Source organism: Botryllus schlosseri, chromosome 13 (assembly GCF_051294905.1).
Source record: "Botryllus schlosseri isolate E-star chromosome 13, Bs_hap1, whole genome shotgun sequence".
Taxonomy (NCBI): domain Eukaryota; kingdom Metazoa; phylum Chordata; class Ascidiacea; order Stolidobranchia; family Styelidae; genus Botryllus; species Botryllus schlosseri.
This window is the reverse complement of record NC_137248.1, coordinates 385,172-406,856: the sequence shown is the minus strand read 5'-3', so window position 1 is coordinate 406,856 and position 21,685 is coordinate 385,172. Positions and strand designations below refer to the sequence as shown.

At 40.1% G+C, this 21,685-nt stretch overlaps 2 protein-coding genes and 1 long non-coding RNA gene across 4 annotated transcripts in view; 1 reads left to right on the top strand and 2 right to left on the bottom strand.

The window, feature by feature from the left end:
• Positions 1-21,685, top strand: part of LOC145453862 (uncharacterized) — a 76,803-nt gene that overhangs the window by 39,308 nt on the left and 15,810 nt on the right. The gene's annotated exons all lie outside the window — the stretch shown is intronic.
• On the bottom strand, positions 114-11,239 carry LOC145454705 (kelch-like protein 25). Its single transcript, XM_080332697.1, has 6 exons — positions 10,867-11,239; positions 5,587-5,804; positions 5,185-5,316; positions 4,542-4,653; positions 2,189-2,470; positions 114-1,730 (listed from the first exon to the last, which is right to left on the bottom strand). The coding sequence occupies exons 1-6, from the start codon at positions 11,237-11,239 to the stop codon at positions 1,171-1,173; spliced, it is 1,677 nt and encodes a 558-aa protein (XP_080188823.1). The 3' UTR covers positions 114-1,170.
• LOC145453859 (protein FAM107B-like) lies at positions 11,253-14,350 on the bottom strand. The gene has a single exon (XM_080331833.1). It carries the CDS (start codon positions 13,699-13,701, stop codon positions 13,303-13,305), a length of 399 nt encoding a protein of 132 aa, XP_080187959.1. The 5' UTR covers positions 13,702-14,350; the 3' UTR covers positions 11,253-13,302.

Sequence of the window (21,685 nt, the reverse complement as noted above, 5' to 3'; positions counted from 1 at the left end):
ACCTGATTTTTTAACAACGCTAACCTGCATTCATGGATATTGAACGTCGATGTCTGCTAGATTATAAAACTGTCTCCCCTCTTACCATGCGACAAAATGAAATTGACCCAGAATAGGTTGTCACATGGTGGTCAACATGCGAATCGTGTATTCCAAGAAACAAATAAGATTTTAAACTTTCATTAATCGTATCCAGGGTTGTAACTAGGGCTGCATGGGCACAATGATTCGAGTACTCGAGTCTGAATCGAGTATTAATTTTAATGATTCGAGTCGAGTAGTGAAAGACGATTTTTTCGAGTACTAAAATTATACGCTTCTCGCCACTGAAAGGTAATTTATCAACGACGATTATAGTTTCGATACTCATTTACACTGTTAAAGCCTTGAAACCTTGATTGGCGGTATCGTAGCATACGAAACATATAGTACAAAGTTACAAAGATTACTGGACGTAGCCCATTTCCCAAGTTATGATTATCCCATAGCATTGCCACCAAGTGGAATGGAATCGGTATGGTCGAAAAAATACCAAAGTAGCTTTTTTGAGATGGATAACAGCCATTACATTCTTTGCGGTGGCATAAACAGTACATATTTGAACTTTGACGTATTACAATATGATATGACGTCATAATGAGTGATACTAGATTACTCGACTAGAAGCATATTACGTGATTCAGAGTCGAATCACTCAGGAACTCGATTTTACCCAGCCCTAGTAACGACTCACGATATTTTGATGACCCGACTCAGAACTAAGTCATATGACCAGACATTTCAATGTAACTGCAAGTGTAGTATAGTCACCACATATTGGTATATCGTCTATCAGTCCCGATACTAGTAAAATAGGGAAAGAAACTGTTAGGACTGAGGGAAATATGAATGCGAGCCATTCTACATCACTCAAGCAGAGTTGAACCGATTGAACTTGAAGTTGAACAGTGAACACTATGACTTTGACTCGACCCTCTACTCACTGACTTGGACTCGTACTTGACTCGGTGGTGAATTGAATGACTCGACTTGACTCAAGTCAGAATTATAAAACAGATTGACCCTGGTCGTATCGCGGCATACAAAACATGTAGTATGAAGCGACGCTCAGATGCACGATTTCATCAAGCCCTAGTCATTTACTAAAGAAGTCCGCCATCATGTCGCGGGTCAAGTGCAGGACATGGCTACACTGAGACCCCCAAACTGTCCCAATTCCGGCATTTTTTCGACCCAGTTCGATTTCTCTCCGTCGAGTCGAAACTCCTGAATCTCCAAATCTTTCTCGTTGGCCGAATCCGACCCGCAAACTACAAATACGTCGTCATCTATGGCACAAGCGGCTATACAATTCTTGGGAATGGGTATTGTCAGAGTGGTCCATCCAGATCCAGACGCATTCAACATTTCAACCGAGTCATCTGGCACAAAGGTGCCTCCGAACACAAAAATAGTTTCGTCTTTCACAACGCAGAGAGCCGAACTTCTAGATTTCTTCATGGGTGCCGCATTCATCCAGACCCCTTGTTTAGGGGCGATACGTTCCACCAACTTCACAGGCGTGTTGTTGTTGTTCAATCCGCCTATCGCGTAAACAAATCCCCGAGACGCAGCCAAGCAGTGTCTGAATCGAGGCTTTTTCATGCTCGGAATTTTTTCCCAGAAATTTTTTGCGGGATCGAATCTTTCCGCGGTTCGAACTCCTTTGCCCGTAGCCATGGCGACACCGCCTGTTAATAGATGATATTCGATTCATATTTTCAAATGCGTGGCTGCAGTCTAATTTCGACATGGGATGAAATTTGGTCAATAATCGCTAGAAATAGCAGAAATTTTAAAGCAAAGCCTAAAACATTAGAATTTTCAGTTGCTTATCTAAAACTAGGCCGGGAATAATTCTGCAAAATGGAAATTTTACATAAACCCGACTTTTTCGAAATATGGAAAAGCAGGCTACATTTAATCCACTCTAATTTCGAAACTAGATCAAGTAGACAATATTTTGAACCTAATTTCAGCGAATCAGCAAAAGTAGGCCTACAATAGTTTTTTATTGATTATGAAAGTAAATATCGATGTTGGCTCCGATATGACGGAAAGAAAATGAAAATTTCACAGGACTTGAAATTCTCAAAACAGTCAAAATGGAATTTTCAAATCCGTTTTTTCAAGTCTTATTCATCTCCACCTGTTACATAGACGGCTCCTCCCTGAGCAGTGACCCCTGGTTCGCTCCGATCCACGCTCATCTTTGCCATTTCTCTCCAAGAATTCGCGAAAGTGTCCAGTTCGAAAACCGACCGATCGTCCCCCAAAACGTAGACCGAGCGTCCGACGGAGCACGAAACGTAGGACCCTTCAAACTCTGTTGTTTTTCGGAAGGTTTTTCGGCGCCCGCTCCACGGATCATAGCTTAGTGCAGACTGCAGGTTTTTGCTCAGCATCACCATGCTGTTGCGAGTCAGCACGCCTGACAAATCAAACGAGCTTTACTGTATGAAAGAAAAGCGTTTCAGGTCTGCTACCGTTTCATTAGACGTTTTAACAATTTTAAAACACAAAAAAATCAACTGAATAAAATATTCATTTTATTCCCGAAGCTTTTCGGCTGACCCTCGTCAGGGGAGTATCGTCAGCAATAATGCGAGAATTCGAATAACTATGTTCAGCAACAATATATATCGCTAATTATGACGTAACACAGAAAATATACAAAGTTAGGAAAACGAGAGAACTGAAGCGTTGGCATGGAGATAGCGAAGCAAAACAAGTTAATGCGCGATTTTCAAATGATACACAAATTCTTTCTGTTGGCATAGACTAGGTTTGCTCATAGTGATGATGGTGGACTCAAGAACAGACAAATGAAATAAATTGCGACCCTTAGCCAATATAGAGAACATGTCCTCGTGTGCTGCTAACTATCACGAGGACATGTTCTCTATATTGGCTAAGGGTCGCAATTTATTTCATTTGTCTGTTCTTGAGTCCACCATCATCACTATGAGCAAACCTAGTCTATGCCAACAGAAAGAATTTGTGTATCATTTGAAAATCGCGCATTAACTTGTTTTGCTTCGCTATCTCCATGCCAACGCTTCAGTTCTCTCGTTTTCCTAACTTTGTATATTTTCTGTGTTACGTCATAATTAGCGATATATATTGTTGCTGAACATAGTTATTCGAATTCTCGCATTATTGCTGACGATACTCCCCTGACGAGGGTCAGCCGAAAAGCTTCGGGAATAAAATGAATATTTTATTCAAATGTGTCATGAAGTTCTGTACTCCTAAAAAAATCAACATACGACCTTTCACAAGATTGAAATCGGTGTTTCTTAGCTTTTTCGAGCTCGCGAAACAGAAAACAATCCTAAAATGCAATCACGACGAATGTATGCAACTATTAACATTGGAAACTTCCTTTCATGCTCTCCTCTCGATATGAAAGGAGTCATGTGTGGTTCCATTGAAGATTGTGCCAGGCGAAGTGATGGTAAAATCTTGACCAGTAACCGGACGTTGTTTATTTTTGATGTTTTTGCGGCATATACACTGACTCATGATATACATACACTCGATCTGTGCATGCATATGATACCATGAGTGTGTGATGTGCATTAGCGCTCTTCAAAAATGACTTTTTTTCTCAAATCGTACCGGCTACTTGATAAAATTGTTAGGTTACCTAATTTAAGCCTACACACAAAATTTGGTTCAATTCCAACCAGTAGCCTCATTGCTACAGGAGAAGAGAGTTTCTATTTATTATATAAAAATAAATAACAAAAAATTGAAATTTTTCTGTTCACCCCATGAAAGTGTTAGATTGTCTATAGAAACGATGTTCACCAAATTTGGTTCAATTCCAAACAGTGGAAGCGGAGTTATTGCCGTCAAAAAATTTGGATTTGAATAAAATAGTATTTACGGCGGGCACCAGTATAATAAATAATTAAAGAATTGGTCACCGTAAGTATTATTTTATTCATAATCCAAATTTTTCGACGGCAATAACTCCGCTTCCACTGGTTGGAATTGAACCAAATTTGATGTGTAGGCTTAAATTAGGTAACCTAACAATTTTATCAAGTAGCCAGTACGATTTGAGAAAAAAAGTCATTTTGAAGAGCCCTAATGTGCATATGCAGCTGGACAAGGAAGATACAGATATAGCCTTGTAATGTTTTTCAAGTCTTGCACCACCCCTCCATGGTGAGCGCCAAGCAGCGAATGATACCAGCGTTACTAATCAGGTCTTTGGTCTGACCCGGCCTGGGATTGAGCCCACAATCTGCCGATCAAGAAGCCGGACGCCTCACCATTACGCTATCTAGTAGGCGATTTTGATTGTTCGATTACTTTTTTGAAAGAAATGCATGGTTTGCTGCCCTCTATTATACTGCCAAATACCCCTAAATTGTACTTTGAAATGTAACGGATTCCGATTAAAGTTCTTTTCAACTTTTCACATATAACCGGCTTTAAGCTACTGATACTACCGATTCCTTTTCGCCACCTCTTCATGCTGGGCAACTTACATGAGCCATCTTCCGCGGACAGGTTTGTGTGTAGGTGGCAGAAGAGAGCCTCTTCCACCAAGTTACGACATTCCGTGTCTTCCAAAACAAGCAGTTCACCGTAGATAGAGTCCTGAAAAAAAACACATAAAATATGAAACAAATGGCAGGCAAGTCACAAGGTTCCGAGTCACAAGTCAATCATACCGTTAAAGTTCTGAATCGAGTCAAGTCGAGTCATTTTCAATTCACCGCCAAGTCAAGATCAAGTCATATTGTTCACTGTACAATATGGAGGTACAGTCCGGTTCGAATTTCAGAGTTCTCAGACAATGCTACAGCAGAACTGCATTATATGGAATGAGCCAAGATTGCAGTACAAGTGTACAGACATTTGCCATTCTTGTGCTCATGAAAATAAACTGTGGCCTATGAACTGAACTTGACTCAATTACCAAGTTTTAGTGTAGCTATAATACGAGCTATAATCTAATAGGAAAAATTGTGTCGTAACAATTCAAATTCTAGTCTAAACACAAACTGGCTCAAGTCGAGTCGAGTAATTTTCCACGCTTTACAAAACGACTCGAGTCACGTCAACGAAAAATTGCGACTCAAGTCGAGACATTACCACCCTTCCACAAAATAGACTTCACAACGTCACCTTTAAATAGTCGATGGGAATCTGCTCCAGATTGACCCGCCTCAGCAGCTCCGGCAGGTGATGGCGCCTTTTACTCGGAATGAAATTGATCCACGAGATCACCGCCTCGTAGATTTTACGCTCAGGAATCATCTGAAACCAAAACGGGGTCAGTAACGAAGTATGTGTACTTTTTCCGAGCACTCGAGTAGGTCTTGCATACTTCCGCTACATACTCAAGTTTTAGGCTATAATTATACTTCCATTTAACAGAATTCAGTTTTTTAAACCATGCCAGGGTTGTAGCCAAGTCACAAGTCAATTTAACTCTCATAGATTTGAGTCAAGTCGAGTTATTTTCACTTCACCACCGAGTCAAGTCTGAGTCGGGTAGCAACGGGTGGAGTCCGAGTCCACGCGTACCTTAATCCTTTTATGTTCCAGAAGGAAGAGCAACAGAGTCTTGTCGATGAGTGCAAATTCCTCGTGGCTCATGAGAGTCTCAAAGTTGCAGAGCGCGAACATCTCGGTGGCGTCGAGGAGTTTCTGAGAGAAAGTGCTGGCGGCCATCATGCGAAGATCGAAGAATGTGTCAATGTTAACGTGACTGACGCCGTACGCGACGCAATAGTCCCAGATTCCTGAAATAGAATTGTTGTAAGTTAAAAAGAGCAACAACCAAAACTTTTACAAACTGACAATCTAGGTAATTGACGGTCAACCAACTACTGATCTTTGGACTAGTTGCACATTTAAAAAAAATTATTAGTTGCCAAACAACTAGGAAACACGTGTGATCGTTTGGTGTGAATCGTGACACTGGTGCTTTGTTGTGCGATGTTCTTGAAGCCATTTCTGACTCAGAGTCATCACTACTAATAGTGACGTAGCCAGGGGTGGGTTTTGGTGGGTCTAAAACCCTCCCATTACAAACTACAAACCCCGTCCTGTGCCGATTCTCATGTGGGAAGCCGATATGATTCAGATAACATAAAAATGAACGAGTTTCTTCAGAATCGAATCTAGTTAGTTGCATATTTTCAGAGTTTTAAAAGTGAGTTCTAGTGGCAAGTTTTTACAAGTGAGTACGGTAGTTCTAGTTCCGGTTGCGAGTTTTTGAAAGTGACTAGTTCTGGTATTTGAAAGTGAGTAGTTCTAGATTTAGTTGCAAGTTTTTAGAAGTGAGTAGTTCTAGTTCTAGTCGGGCATTCTGAAAATCAAGTAGTCTGTAGTAGTCTCCAACAGCTGCGTCTCATCTTTACCAAACACAGCCTTCCTTCGAAATCGATGTGACAGCCTACAAATATTTCAACAATTTCATTAATAACTAATCCCGGTAGTTAAACGGACCGTCATGCCAGACTGGATGGCTATGGAAAGTAAATAACAAGCCAGGAAACATTGCAGGGGAGCAAACATCGCATCATACAACACAAGCACATTCTACCCAATTAATACGAGTACTAGTACAAGGGGTGCAGCACTTCAATATACAATCGAATAATATATTGATACCGATATAAACTCAAATATTATCGGCGGCTACTCGTCAGGGGTAATCGTCAGCGGCTAGTAGAGAATTCAAAAGGACATTGTATGTCAACAATCGAATTCGACTAGCCTGAATACTTGAAATTCCCAGACCAAGATCCAACATTCAACTTTTTCATTAATCATATTTTCCGCCAGTTGTTCTTATAGTATCATTGTTACTTTTCATTCAGTGTACATGCCTCTTATTTGAATGCTATTTTGTTAATATCAATAAAAAACTAAATCCAAGCTGTTACGCGACCTTCCTGTCAAGTGATTGTTTCGCAATCTTGTGCTGTTTGGAATTGACAAAATGATCAATATACCACACGGAACAATCCAATGCGTTGGACATTAACCAATCATATTTTGCAGACCATTAGCCAAGCGTCCATTCATAGACAACAGCATCTTTACAGAACCATTATTCACAATCCGATACGACTTAGCACAACAGGAAGACAGCATGGTGATATCAGTTAAATCTCAATGGTGATCTTCTGTATCAGCCATTGGGTTGTGATCAAACAATGTGAGGTTATAACACAATTAAAAATAAGTCTATAGCTGCAGAATTGCTTTTTGATGCTCACAAGCATATTTGACGTTTTGATAAGAAGCTTGTTACGACGAGCTACAAATGATAACACAAATATTATGGATCAACATTAATAGCTTATAGTGTGATAGAAGTTCATAGTTGTCGATTGAGTTCATACTAGAGCGACATGGCCCACAAAACCCTTGAACGTCGTCCGATGATTTGAATATAAATTGTGTGACTAAAAAATGTTTCACAGCTCAATTAAAATGAAAAAAATTGACATCAATATACAGCAGGGCTTCTCAACCTGCAGCCAGCGACACCTTTCATCATGAACGTAATTACGGCACGGTATTGTTACACATTAATTTAGCTACTTGTCCCTCTTATCGCACCGTCTCTGTTCCATTTCATTACTCATTCTTGATGTGTTCTGGATTCTTGATATATGCTCGAGTTTAGATTGCTATTGTTTTGAATGGGTATTCGGCTGGACTCTGGTTCAAGGGAATCCCGCTGCGTAGCACACTTTTAAAGAGTGTTTTACTAACCGCAAATGATTTGAATAGAAACAAGAACAAGGAAAGGGAAATTAAACGTCAAAAATCGGGTTTGTAAGTCTGCGCGGAACAATGAATTTGCTTTCTCGGGTATAAATGGAAATCCAATGTGTCATATTTGTCGAAGAACAGTTGTCGTAACGAAGCGTTAAAGCTTAAAATGGTACGACCAGTTTCTTCTGGAGTCATACATATCGCCTGATCTTAGAAAAAACGTTGTACCTAGGTGTCAAGCCCAGCAATCTATATTTTGAGGCATTGGTAAAATTGCCGGCGATCTTACAGACGTCAGTGTTGGGATGACTCGAGTCATGACTTGACTCGAGTCACCTTTTTCGTATGACTTGACTTGACTCGAGTCACTTTGATAAAATGACTTGACTTGACTTGGCGCATCAGAAATGTGGATTGACTCGTGACTCGAAGCAAAATTCACGAGTCAATTTCAAGTCATCAAGTATAATCGGTTTCGATTAAAAATCACTGTATCTTGCATTGGTTCGGATTGTTCGCGAAACGCTGGTGTAACCCGTGAGAGCGACCAATCATTCAATGATCGTGCGTTTTACTGAGCCTCCATTGTTCTCTCACAAATATATTGACCACAAGAGAAGTGATCGAAGCTTCTACAGCTTACGCTGTCGTAGACTAGTATAGTGAAGTAATTTTATAGCAAAATGTATATTTCTGTTCTCCGTTCTTACCTTAACCAAACTTCTTGTTGTATTGAAATTGACTTCGAATATAGTTTATATCGTCCTCAACCCTTGGCGCAGGCTCGAATTGCATCACATCAATTTGCAAATGGGTAATGTATTGCATCCAATCAATTCGTTTCTCATTCTCTATTTTGATTGGTGACTATTAGGGATATCTAAATATCCCTGGGTGACTATAAACTGAGGCTATGCAATTATGCATACATAGTTCAGCAGTTCTAATCATATTTGAGCGATACAGCGCCTTTTTGCGTGTATATTTAACTCTATATTCGTCCAGCTGTTCAAAATCAATGACCACTCAATCTGTATTTCAGACAGCTAGCAAAATGCCATGACGTAGCACACCTCATACTTCGAAAAGGCAACTTGACTTGACTCGAGTCACCTCCAAAAATCGACTGACTTGACTTGACTCGAGTCACCTTCGAAAATCGATTGACTTGAATTGACTCGAGTCAAAATGTGCAATGACTCGTGACTCGAAGGTACTGACTTAAACCAACACTGACAGACGCATCGTTCAAAATTGCTTGGAATATCGCTATACCCAAGAAATCTGCTAGCGAAGGTGTAATTTCAATAAAACTTTAACATACTGTGCGAACATTGGCTGTTTCTGTAACTTAGCAGCAAGGATAGCATCACCTGACAAATTTCGAAGCTACAGTTGTCTGCTTCAACCGTGACCAGAATAGTAACAGCAATGTCAATCGATCTTTTACTGCATGTTGTGAAACACGTCACGTAGATTACTTTAGCCTCACATTGGACGAATCCACGGACTTCACATACATTGTAGAGCTTATTATCTGGGTGCATTTTATCAGAGTGGACATATTTGCAAACAAAATGCTGGCAGGGAAGACGTGGGGAGGGACCAGCGAAAAACGTCAACTTGACACAGCTGACTTCTGTAACTATTGGTGCAGGGCAACAGCCATGGAAGGAAAGGAGAAGGGTTGATTGGTTTGCTCAGAAATGACCCTGAATGCCAGACTTCTTCTCATATCATTGAGAGCTCAAAGTGATAATGGCCTCTGTAACGAAAAAGAGACCGTAATTTTGTGCTTGTCCGCTCACGCATTGAAAAAGAGAGTTCGGTTCTCTGGTGGAAGGGTTTGAAGGTACATATACCGACTTACTACGAATGCAATGGAAGCTCCATGAAGGGATTTACTTGCGCCGCTGGAAGACACATATTCTCACAAGAAACAGCAACTCCAAACTTACGAACGCTGTCTATTAATGCTTTAGAATGCGTAAAAATGTACTAAATGCCCGTATACGACTGGTAAATAGGCTACAGTAGCCTAAATGTAATAGTAGCCCACAAATACATGGTAATAATGTTCTGCGACCCGCAGCATCTGTTTGCTGTTAAAATACAGCCCGTTATACAAGGGAAGTTGAGAACCCCAGATATACAGGATTGGACATATCCATACGCGAACAAAAATTAACACACTATTATTCTACAATTTCTGATTTCATAGACTACACCAAGTCGTTACGACACCTTCCTATATTTACATGGTATCGCCGTCTTGCGGTGAATTGAAATGATGAAAATTATTAAATAACCGATAAAATATACTTAAAATTTGCGAAAAAGAGAAAGCCTTCGTCTCTTTCTCACCCCTTTAGGAACAGTGCGAGATATGCATGGGACTGATTCAAAATCATTCCAAGGACCCTGGACTGCATGATATGGTCAAGTACATGTCCTCTATTATCCAACTCTCCAAAAGATTTTCAATAAATTGTGTGGGAGCAGAGTTTAGAACTCACCTTGAATGCCTAACCTGATTCATAGCGCCTGCGTGCAAGTGTATAAAATTGAATGTGATGGACTTCATGCTGTCTAGCTGTCAAAAAACTATCAAAATCAAAATAGTACATTTAGCTCTTCACTTTGATTATTTGAATTCTCATACCTGTGTCGGCATATTTGGTGATACGATTGTTGAGTCCTTCTTAATTCTCTACTAATCGCTGACGAGTGACAGCCAGAAATATTCACGCTTATTCCAATATGAATATTGGGGTTGTACGTACAATAATTTATATTTCATTTTTTTTTAAAACTTAACGATTTCATAAGGTTGACAGTAAAATTTGAAAAAATAGTTTTCCTTTTTTAAAATAAATTGATAAATTAAAAATTTTCAAACGCTCATGAGTCAAATTTCGTGTGCATGGTATTTTCAGAGAACCTAACAATATTATCGGTATTAAGTTATTTTTGAACGAATTTAACAACCTAATGAACATAATAGGCCTACTCAATAGGCAATTGTACAATTAAGTCAGTACCTCCAACAATCTTTCAAAAATGATCACTCACCATCCATCTTCAAAACCAAGGCCGCTTCCGCAAAATTCTTCAAATTTTTAGTGGTGATGTTTAGCTGACCCGTGTAAATAAAGTCCAGGCATTGAACTAACGCCGGCGGCTCCACGTCTGTGATGTAGATCGGTTCCTTAGACGCTTCCTGCGCCGTGTTCCGCGCAAAATACTCTCGAAAATAGCCGGACGTTTCCATCAGTAGTGACTTGTGAGCGGGATAATATCGGCCGTTATAATCTCCAATGAAACAGATATCACTACAACAGACGTTGCATTCGCCGTCTGAATCGTTACTACTCCCATTTACTTTTGGATGACCCAAAAAACTTGAGTCGATTCCATTAACATTTCCTATATCTTCGCCAGACATATTTCCACCAAACTCTGCATAAAAATAAAAGGGTTCCGCTTACAATTAGCACACCGGAACCAATCGTAGTATCCGCTACATAGAATTAGTCAAGTCAGTTGCATGTATCGACAAAAGCAAGAATTAAAAAGGATACATTCTCCCTGCGACAGTAACAACTCAAGAATTGAATACGATCGATTATTACTAGGGCTACAAATTATCACGAAAACAGAAGACACAAATATAGTCAGAACGAGATGTTTACATTTGCATCAGTGGATATCATGTTACAAATTCTTCATTCATTACAATATCAATAACGATAGCACACTTTTAGCATGAAAAAGCTCATCTTGATGCTGTGAAAATCATCAAAAAGTTCACATAAATAACGAAATTCCAATTATAAACAAGTAATCCGATCGTTGACATTGATGAAGCTACATGATGAGATACATGTTGAATCATGCATACAAAAAGAAATTCATTATATCTGCTCCATGGCTCGAGCGGATTCATAGAAAATATAGCGACTCAGAAGAAAGGAATGTACAGGAAATGGTCTCACAGAAATAACGTTCCCACACATTTGAAAAAAATAACGATACGAACTGAAGTTTGCCCACCGCCGATCATAACATCGTGGGTTATTGTCATGGATGTATCACTGAAGAGATGAATGCAAATAATGACTGAAGGAACTATGCGTCAGGTTCTTGATGGCTGGGCTCATGTTTACAAGAAAGGTGAGCAAAGTTAAATCGAGGTTAAAGTGTCATCGGATTGATACGGCGCTACCGATCATCAGAACAATCTGAATTATAGGCCGACCGCAACAAAATCTCACAACATAAAGTCGCTTTGGACTGATATCTACAATTATTTGTTAGTTATGGAGAACGATTTAGTATAGCACTTAAGGCTGGAAAAATAGAGTATGAGGAATTCGATTCTGAATCAAGTATCAAGTTTTGAGTCGAGCAATTGAGTATCAGTCATTATAACAACAGTATGGATGATGTGTTAAGTTCAAATATGTAGCTAGTATGTGACCACAAAGAATATATTGCCAGTTCGATATCACATGAGAGATAATTTGGTGTTTTTTTGACCATACCTATCTCATTGCACTCTGTGACAAGGCTGTAGGTTGATCACAACTTCACAGATATGACATTTCCAGTAACGTAGCTTTGTACTAGAGGTCGACCGATATTGATTTTTATAGGCCGACACCGATATATCGGCACACTCACAAGGCCGATATTAATATGTAAGGAGCAGATAACAATTTCACCAAAAATATTATATATTAGGCAAGATGGCACTTGTTCATGCCGCAGAAAGCTGAACAACAAACGAGAAAACTGAAATTGAAAAGAATTATGCTTAATTGTGCACATTCGTTGAAAATTGGGATAACCCAAAAAGCAAAACATGATACAGAATTGCAGATCAGTCCAGAAAAGGTAGATTGTAATGCAGGAAGCATAGTTTCTCTGCATGCTCACCAAGTTAAACTCGTCCTGCAAGGGTAAATCTGTCATATATCGCCCTTTGCGTCGTCGATTTCTCGAGATTGAGAACACGGAGCATTGAATTTCCAATATTTTTGAATTTTTTTCAAATATAAAATATCGGCTGCGATATCAGCCTTCATAGGCCGATATCGATGATCGGGAAAGCTCTAAATATCGGCCATTTTGATAATCGGTCGACCTCTACTTGTACTATGTTTCGTATGCTGGGATACAACCGGTCGAGGTTTCAAGGCTTTCACAATGTGAAATAGTAACGAAACTATAATTTCTGTTGATAAATGAACTCTTACTGGTAAGGAACGTATCGTTTCAGTACTCGAAAAATCATCTGTCACTACTCGACTCGAATCATTAGGATACTTGATTCAGATTCGAGTACACGAATATTTGCACCCAGCCCTAACGGTAATAAGAATATATTCAAGATACATCGGCAAATAAAATTTTCATAGATCTACAAATTTCAACGAGAGTGTTGAAATAACATCGGTCCACGTGGCAAGATACAGGGAAGCAGTTGATTGTTGAATATGGCGAAAATTAATCTGAAGTTTCGTGAACAAGTCGATTCCTGATCCTCAAAAATTCAGGTTTCGCCTCTTCCTCCTGTACTACTTTTTCTTGTTCATCCTGGGCTTTTCGGCGTTTTTCAAGCATCAGCTCAAAATCTGATTTCACGGGTTCGGCAGGTTTCGTGTCTTCGCGCTTTCGTTCCCTGAACACGCGGCCCAACTCGCTTTTTTGATTCAAGACGTTTATCCCCAATTTTTTGTTGATTTTCAACTCCCGGTGCATGTTTTGGTGGAGTTGCGACTCCAAGACTGGATTCTGAATTTTTTTGGGCATGATTAACAAGTCGCTGTCTTCCGGCGGCGCCATCAATTTGGGGTCGTAGTTATACGACGTCACCGGCAAGTCATGAGCAGACGATCCGTCCATTGATGTGATTTACAACAAGTTTATGAAACAATGATAGTAGTTTACGATGATAATGAGATGCCTGGAAAAATATCAATTTTTTTTGGTAAAGAGGTGAATCCAAACCATGGTGGTAACTAAGTCACATGGTTCCGAGTCACAAGTCAATTTGACTTCTATAGTTTCGACTCGAGTCAATTCGAGTCATTTTTAATTCACCACCGAATCAAGTCCTAGTCTAAGTCAGAGAGCAACAGGTCGAGTCCACGTCATAGTGTTTACTATCCAGTACCGAGTTAAAGTCTGGTTTAACTCACTTCAGTGGCACTCTTGGGTGATATTGAAGGCCTCGTATTCATAACATACATTTTCTCACTCTAAACAAACAGATAAAAGACAGTTTCTGGGCCTATTTTCAATGATTGATCCTGATATACGAGGCTTGAATAAGTCGTATAGAATGTGTCGAGTCATTTTCATTTTTATGACCCGACTCTAGTCATCACAACCCTGATTCAGTTCAGACTTGACGTAGAAATTACCGGATTTTCAAAATACAACTATAGAACTAGGACTACTCAGTTTTCAAAACTCGCAATTAAAACTAGAACCACTTTTAAAAATCCGCAATTAACTTTAGTAAAACACAGACAACGAATAACTGACTTCGAATTGCAAATGAGTAATATTGGAGATAGGATCGGTGTTTTGAGTTTGAAATGGTATTGGTTCCATTATGCATCAGAACATCGGTATAATGATTCATGCCAAACGACGACATGCATTTTCTAGTTGTTCTACAGTAGTTAATTGAACTTCAACCAACTAGATTGATACTTTCTTCAAGTTTGGTTAGATTGGCAAGAAAGAGAATCTTTATTCGCCAAGCGTGCAAACCATTAATCTACATAAGAAAAACGCAATGGCGCCAAATGTGATGAACAGATGAACAAGGCATAGATGGGAGGCTCAATTTAACAAGAGTTATCATGCCAAAGCATCTGACTAACAAGTCATTAACCTAAAAATTTCAGATTAATTGATAAAAATAAATTTAAAAAAAGCATCATAGCAACGTTGAAATATTATAAATTAAATGAATGCAATAAGGTCCTTGCAATAAGTCAATACCGGTTACAATTCAGAGGTGGCTTGTGAACATCGTTTTTTGAACTCACATGAATAAGCCGCAGGTAAATTACGGAGATCAAAGAATATAAGTTGTTCCATGCATTGACAACTAATAAACATGATTGAAATTTGCAAAAGACTAGCAAAGCGGTGTTGCACTTCCACATACTATAGGGTTATCATACGTTCTCTTTTAAGAGGATTTGTCCTCTTTTTTGACTTTTTTGAAAGTGTCCTCGGACTCGGAGGACGCCCTTTTGTCCTCTTTTTTGAAAATTTAGGTCATATTTAGAGCAAAATGCGAGTGATATGCCGTAAATTAGCACAGCAGTACGCTCAAACGGTATTTTGAGCTCTGAGTGAAAAAGATGACCTTTTTTTTCACGAAGTGGGAATTCTTTTTTTGAGAATTCTTCTCCGGTTTACAAGTCTCAAATTTCTGAAAAGTGTCCTTTTTTCAGATTTCCAAAATATGGTAAGCCTAACATACTAGCTTCCTCAATGTAGAGGAAAATAATGTTTGATATTGGTACGTATCCGAAGGTACGTGGAACAGATTATTAAAATATAGCGGTAGTTCACTGAGTTGATATGGCTATATACGGCGATATGCCCGTGTCTAATGTCTATGCATAAATATCATGACCTCAAATTTGAAAACTTCCTCCACTGTTAGTATCCTGACAAGTGACTTCACGCTAGTATCCTATAAATACAATACAGAACGAGATTGACGTGAACGGGACTCGCAACCGAAATCATTCATCCTCTAGTATTGACATCCATGAAAGGGGACGAAAAGTGACTAACGAAACTTGCAGACGACTGCCGCAATGCGGATTCATTCTCAACGACCGAAATCCTCGTTGCAGCTAAATTCTATGGTAAACATTTCTGAATTAAACGATGAGGAAATGTTTGGATGTACAATACAATACATTGGGTTATAATTTTCATCCGAACAAGCTACACATACAATGTACAATGCGATAAGACACAATGCAATGTAACGAACAGATAGGAGGATGTCGAACGACATTATAGAATGTGAACACTGAACAGTCATGTGTTTACTATATAATTATTGCTAAGCGAAAATTTCGTCTGTGATGTTATTGCCGTTTTCGGACAAGTGCGGAGATATTGTTTACTCCTACAAAATATACATAGCTCTATCACACAACTCTTCGCTGTGGAATCAAAGAAACTTATCCGGGTTACAGAATTTGGTCATATCTTGGCCATGATAAATTTCGTTTGAAACAATGTGTTAAATAAAAGCATAGGCAAGATATGGCCGAAAAATGAAAAATTTTCAAACACTTGATATTCTATAAATGTGAAAAGTGGATCTTAGAATTTGAACAATGGACGTATACGTTACTTTGATTCCACCGCGACGAATTGTGGACAGAGGTGGTCAGTAACGAAGTACTTCTACTTTTTCGAAGTACTCAAGTAGTTTTCCTCTACTTCTGGTACTTACTCAAGTATATCTGATTTTCGCTACTTCTACTTCTACTTCGTAATATTTTGTGATCTACTTACTAACTTTTCGCTATTTTCAGTTTGTCAAGTAGAAGTAGTTCAATCTTCCAATCAGGAAGATAGACTGAGGAATTTCGGGGCTCTTTTCACGGAGCATCAACATTTAATTTTCATAAAAGTTGAGTAAAGCCCAGAATTTTTTTAGCGCTTCGCGCGCAGTGGATTCGGAGTTACCAGTATGCAGGTGCGTAACAGCACTTCGTCAGCCCCCCAAAAAAACTTTGGTCTTGGGCCCCCCATAGGGTTATAGGCCGCGCTTCGACCCCAGACCCCCCTCCGGCGATACACTGTTTACCACTATTCATCAATTCTTTGGGAGTTTCTTTAGTGAATCAGCTTTTGTCGCCTAAGCGCGCCAAGCGCGCAAAATTTCTAGAATTCATGATTTCATCGGTCAGTATGATCGGGAATTGCATACATTGTTATCAATTTTTATCTTCTCTCTGCTCACGTAATCAGAGTTGCCGGTAGAACTGAGTGAGGTGTGTTTGAAAAGGTAGGACCACTCAATAATAATAAACATCTTCGGGCGTATACCCGTTGGCAGGAACGAAACAGCACCTCGCCAGGTTCCCAAAAACGTGGGTCTTGGGCTCCCATAGGGTGATAAAACGACCCCCCCCATCACGTTGTTCGCGTTTGTCACGAAATTACCTGTACTGTATCGTGAGCCAGCGCGAGGCGCGAATATTTTCGATAATTTATGATAAAATCGGTCAATCAGATCGGCGATTGCATATATAATATGCTATCAATTTATTGTCCTCTCTACTCACGTAATTAGATTTACCGGTAGAGCTGAGTGAAGTGTCTTGAAAACGGGAGGGCTCGTAAATAATGATTAAACATCTTCGGGCGGGCGGAACCGTTGATATGACTTCGTTACATGATGTTATTTCATGACTTCCAGTCTGCTCCGTTGATATGACTTCGTTACATGATGTTATTTCATGACTTCTTGGAAGCAGCATATTGAATGCACAATATCAAAACTAGCTCGGTGTGTGGGAATAATGACCCGTCTGCAATCTTTGGTTTCCAGATCAATACTACGAACCATATATTTTTCTCTTTTCCACTCTCACCTGCAATATGGAATCGTAGTATGGGGAAGTGCATGCAAAACATTTCTGTGCAGAATTCGAACCCTGCAAAACCGTGCGATACGGCTGATCTCATCATCATCATCATTGGTTTATTAGCAATTTCATCAGTTCAATACACCACAAAAATGCGATACAATGAAAAGACAGGAAGATGTCGAAGCGACAAGGAGTAGTCTATGGAATCTGACACCCACCTTGGCCTAGGCGATGTAAAGAGGAGGCATGCACACTGAATGAAAGTAAAGAAGATAGTATAGAAAAAGAATGCGACAAGAAATAGGGCGGCATGTCATGGGAAGCGAGATCGATAGGTCAGTCGTGGTCCGGTAATCTTGAGGATGTACTGTATTTATTTAGTAGTAATTGCTTGTATTTCGACTTGAATGTGGACATGCTCGTCGACTGTCGGATGGCCGGCGGGATACTGTTCCACACATCAGGTCCGGCATATTTGATGGAGCGATGATCTTTTCGGTCGATCATATGATATTTGGACGACGTGGACGCGCGTGTGTTGTACTTGTGCGCTTTTGATTCAGAGGTAAAGAAGTCATTGAAGTATTCGGGGCAACGACCGCAGTGAAACTGATACATAAACTTGGCGATTTCTAGTTTCCGCATATCTTCTATGTTTAGGACGCCGAATCTCTTCAGCAGCGACTTATTGGATGGGCAGCCAGGCCCCTTCGGGGCCCTAGCTATGATTCGGAGTACTTTATGCTGTAGTTTCTGCAGTGGCTTGAGTGCAGTTTTACTGGCAGCCCCCCAACAGAGGATGCCATAATGTATCTTCGATTGGATTAAGGATTTAAAGAGTATCAGAAGAACCCATGCTGGCATGAAGCGCCTAAGGCTGTAGAACAGGCCGCACTTCGGTGATAATTTAGTTTCTAGGGACTGAATATGACTCTTCCAGGACATGTTCGAGTCCAGTAAAACTCCGAGATATTTGGCATTATCTGTGTTGGAAACGGGCTGACCAGCGATATTAACGGTTAGGTTATTTTTTGAATTTACTGTCAGCAATTGCGATTTCGAGGCGTTTATGCAAAGGTTGTTCTGGGCCGTCCACTCATGGACTTTGGGCATTTGGTCACCAGTCAGGGCATCTAGCTCTGCCGTCGAAGATGCGGAAGAGAGGAGGTGAGTATCATCAGCGAACAGTGTGGTGTTCAATGAGGAGGTTTCAAAAATGTCGTTGACATATAAGGTGAAAAGGACCGGTCCAAGTACTGAGCCCTGGGGCACACCACAGGTCACCGGGTGAGGAGAGGACAAGGTGTCTGAGATCGCAACCATTTGTTGGCGTCCAGTGAGGTAACTTTTCATGAGCTCAAGTTGTGGGCCCCGAAGTCCGTAGCGCGCCAATTTCGAGATGAGAATTTTATGATCTACGCAGTCAAACGCTTTTTTTAGGTCGAGAAAAATGCTACATCCCACATTTCGCTTCTCTGAGATATCATAGTACTGTTCGGCCACTGTTAGGAGGGCATGAGCGGTTTGGTGTTTGTTTCGGAAGCCAAATTGTTGAGGGGAGATGACAGACATTTTGGCGAGGAATGAGGACAGGCGGGAGAGGAGCAACTTTTCGAATACAATCCCGATGCATGGGAGAACGGATATCGGACGGATATCTGTACCTTTACGTATCAATTTATCGCCTTACTACCGTAAGCATCGAATTTTGCGAGTTGATGAGCTATATCGCTTCGAAGTATCAAAAGTTGTTTACAAATATTTTTCCAATAGTCTGCCTCCTGTGTTTGATGACTTTTTCATACCTGCTAAAAATGTCCATTCCCATTACACGAGATCCTCGTCAAAGGGAAATATCTACTTACCCCCACCCAATAGCAACCTAACTAAGAGATCTATCGACTACTCGGGACCTATCATTTGGAATGCATTACCACCACATATCCGTGAATTGCCTTATGATAGATTCAAAAAAGCCCTACTTGATCACCTCTTATCTTTACACTAACACTGTTGCCCTACCTCGCCCAGACATTGCTTCATTGATCATTTGCTACCATCGTTTAATTTTTCTTCTATTTTATTTTTTTAACTACTGTAACTTTTTTTTACAGCCAGACTGTTTAGAGTCAAGTGTACCTGTTTGATGCTGGTGTGATCAGACTAGACGACCCTCACGATCTTATCGATCATTCCTATCTAATACCGAATACTGTGCATCCATATTTTCTGTACCACCACCACTGCCGTGTGTTATGTATTTTGGTTTGATCAAAAATAAAGACTCTCTCTCTCTCTCTCTCTGCTATATCACAAAATATAGAACCACCCTAACGTAGGCTTCTAAACTAAGAGACGCACGATTTCAAATTGGTATTTCTTCACTGGCATAATTTTTTCCCAGCGGGATGGTATTTGTCTTGTGAGGTTCAGATTGCAAAGACAGGAACATTCGGCGTCAGTCATTTAAGCGCCTATGGACAATTAAACTAGGGTTACCATATTTTTGTGAAGCAAATTCCGGACACTTTTTAGCGCCCACTAGCGGATTTAAAAATGATATATTCCACATTGAGTGTCAATATGACGTCAAACTAGCAAAGCATTATTGCCAAACGACTGTATACAGGAATGTGGTGGAACATAGGTCATGAATTGGGCCCTCTGTAATGTGGGCTCTGGTGATTGCTACTTGCTATGGTGTGCAACAGTTTTTTTTCTCCACTGGCCGGATGAAATCGTCTGGCGGGCCGTGTTTGGCCTGTCGGGATTGTGTTTGACAGCCCTGCTATACTGTTAGGTCGGTGCGGCTATCTGATTGTGTGTTTTTATTTTAATCAGGTCCGAAACAACATTTTTTCTGCCCCCTTACGCCCCAAAAAAGCACTAATCTCTAACCTAACCTAACATAGGGTAATCGATGTAACTTCTTGGGCAATTACTATAAGCATTTGGCTGTGAAATATTATGAATAAATTATTCAATAATATTGATTCTTCCATTAGGCTACTGTAAAATGCACCAGCAGGTTGCACACCCGGTGATTTCCAACCTTTAATACTCGCGACCTCATTTCGAACTTAAAAATGTTCCTTGGCCCAGCTAAAAAGTTGATAAGCTGATTACTAAACAAAATAACTTGCCCAAACTTACTCCCGGTCTAGGACAGTGATTACGTCCAACATCATCGCGATCCCCAGATAAAGGTAAACGACCCCAAGATTTGGAACCACTATCTGTGACTAAAGCATCCAATCGGCCTTGACCAACTCTACTACTATACCGTTTGCTTATAATTGCGATTACCATTGGACTTATTTCAGTAAATGATGGTAATTTATTTTTATTTTTATTGCATTTTTTGGCGAATGTGGTGCCCGGTGCCCATACTAATATCAATATACGTTGCATTACCTCGCGCGCGGCGCGAAGATGAATTTCGAATGTCATTAATCTGCTTGAAAAAAATATTGTTTATGTTGATTTACGAAAAACTTTTGAGCCTACTTCAACCCTTCAAAATTCCGGATATTTAGGAATATTTTAGAAATTCCTCCCGGACGCAGATTTTTCAGTGAAATTCCGGACATGTCCGGGAAATTCCGGACGTATGGCAACCCTAAATTAAACCTATATGTATTTTGTATATATAGCGAAGTCTTTGGTCTGCATAAGGGCATAGACCTTTTCGGCCAAGCTTTTCTCGATGCCAATCGTTCTGGCACACTTCTTGGAGTCGCATGTTATATGGCCTAAAACTTGATTGTATGTCTTGGTGGGTCGTGGCGCGGTAATGGCCCAATACCCAACAATAAAGATAAACGACCACTGGAATTCGCGCGCAGCGCGAAAAAAGTTTGAAAAAATTGCATAAATTTTCAAAGAATTCTCTATGATTTATGCTAATTCACGAAATAATTTTGGGCCCCCCATCGAGCTCGGGCCCCCCCAATTGGGGGTTTGGGGTGCGGCAGTTACGGTGCTGCCAGTATGATTTCACGAGAGTATCGATGAATATAATTTAGGTAGCGGGTTGGCGTGATTCCTTTCACACATGGATATCTAAAACTATAGATATCCCTGCTTTCACACCACATTGTCGCCCTTCGCCCATATGCATATGAAATAATTCATCACATACATCACACACATATGGCTCATCATATCGTTGGAAACTGATGTTTCGCAATCTATCATTTACTTGTCATATCGTAATCTAGCTTGTCCATGGCACGTCCTAACCT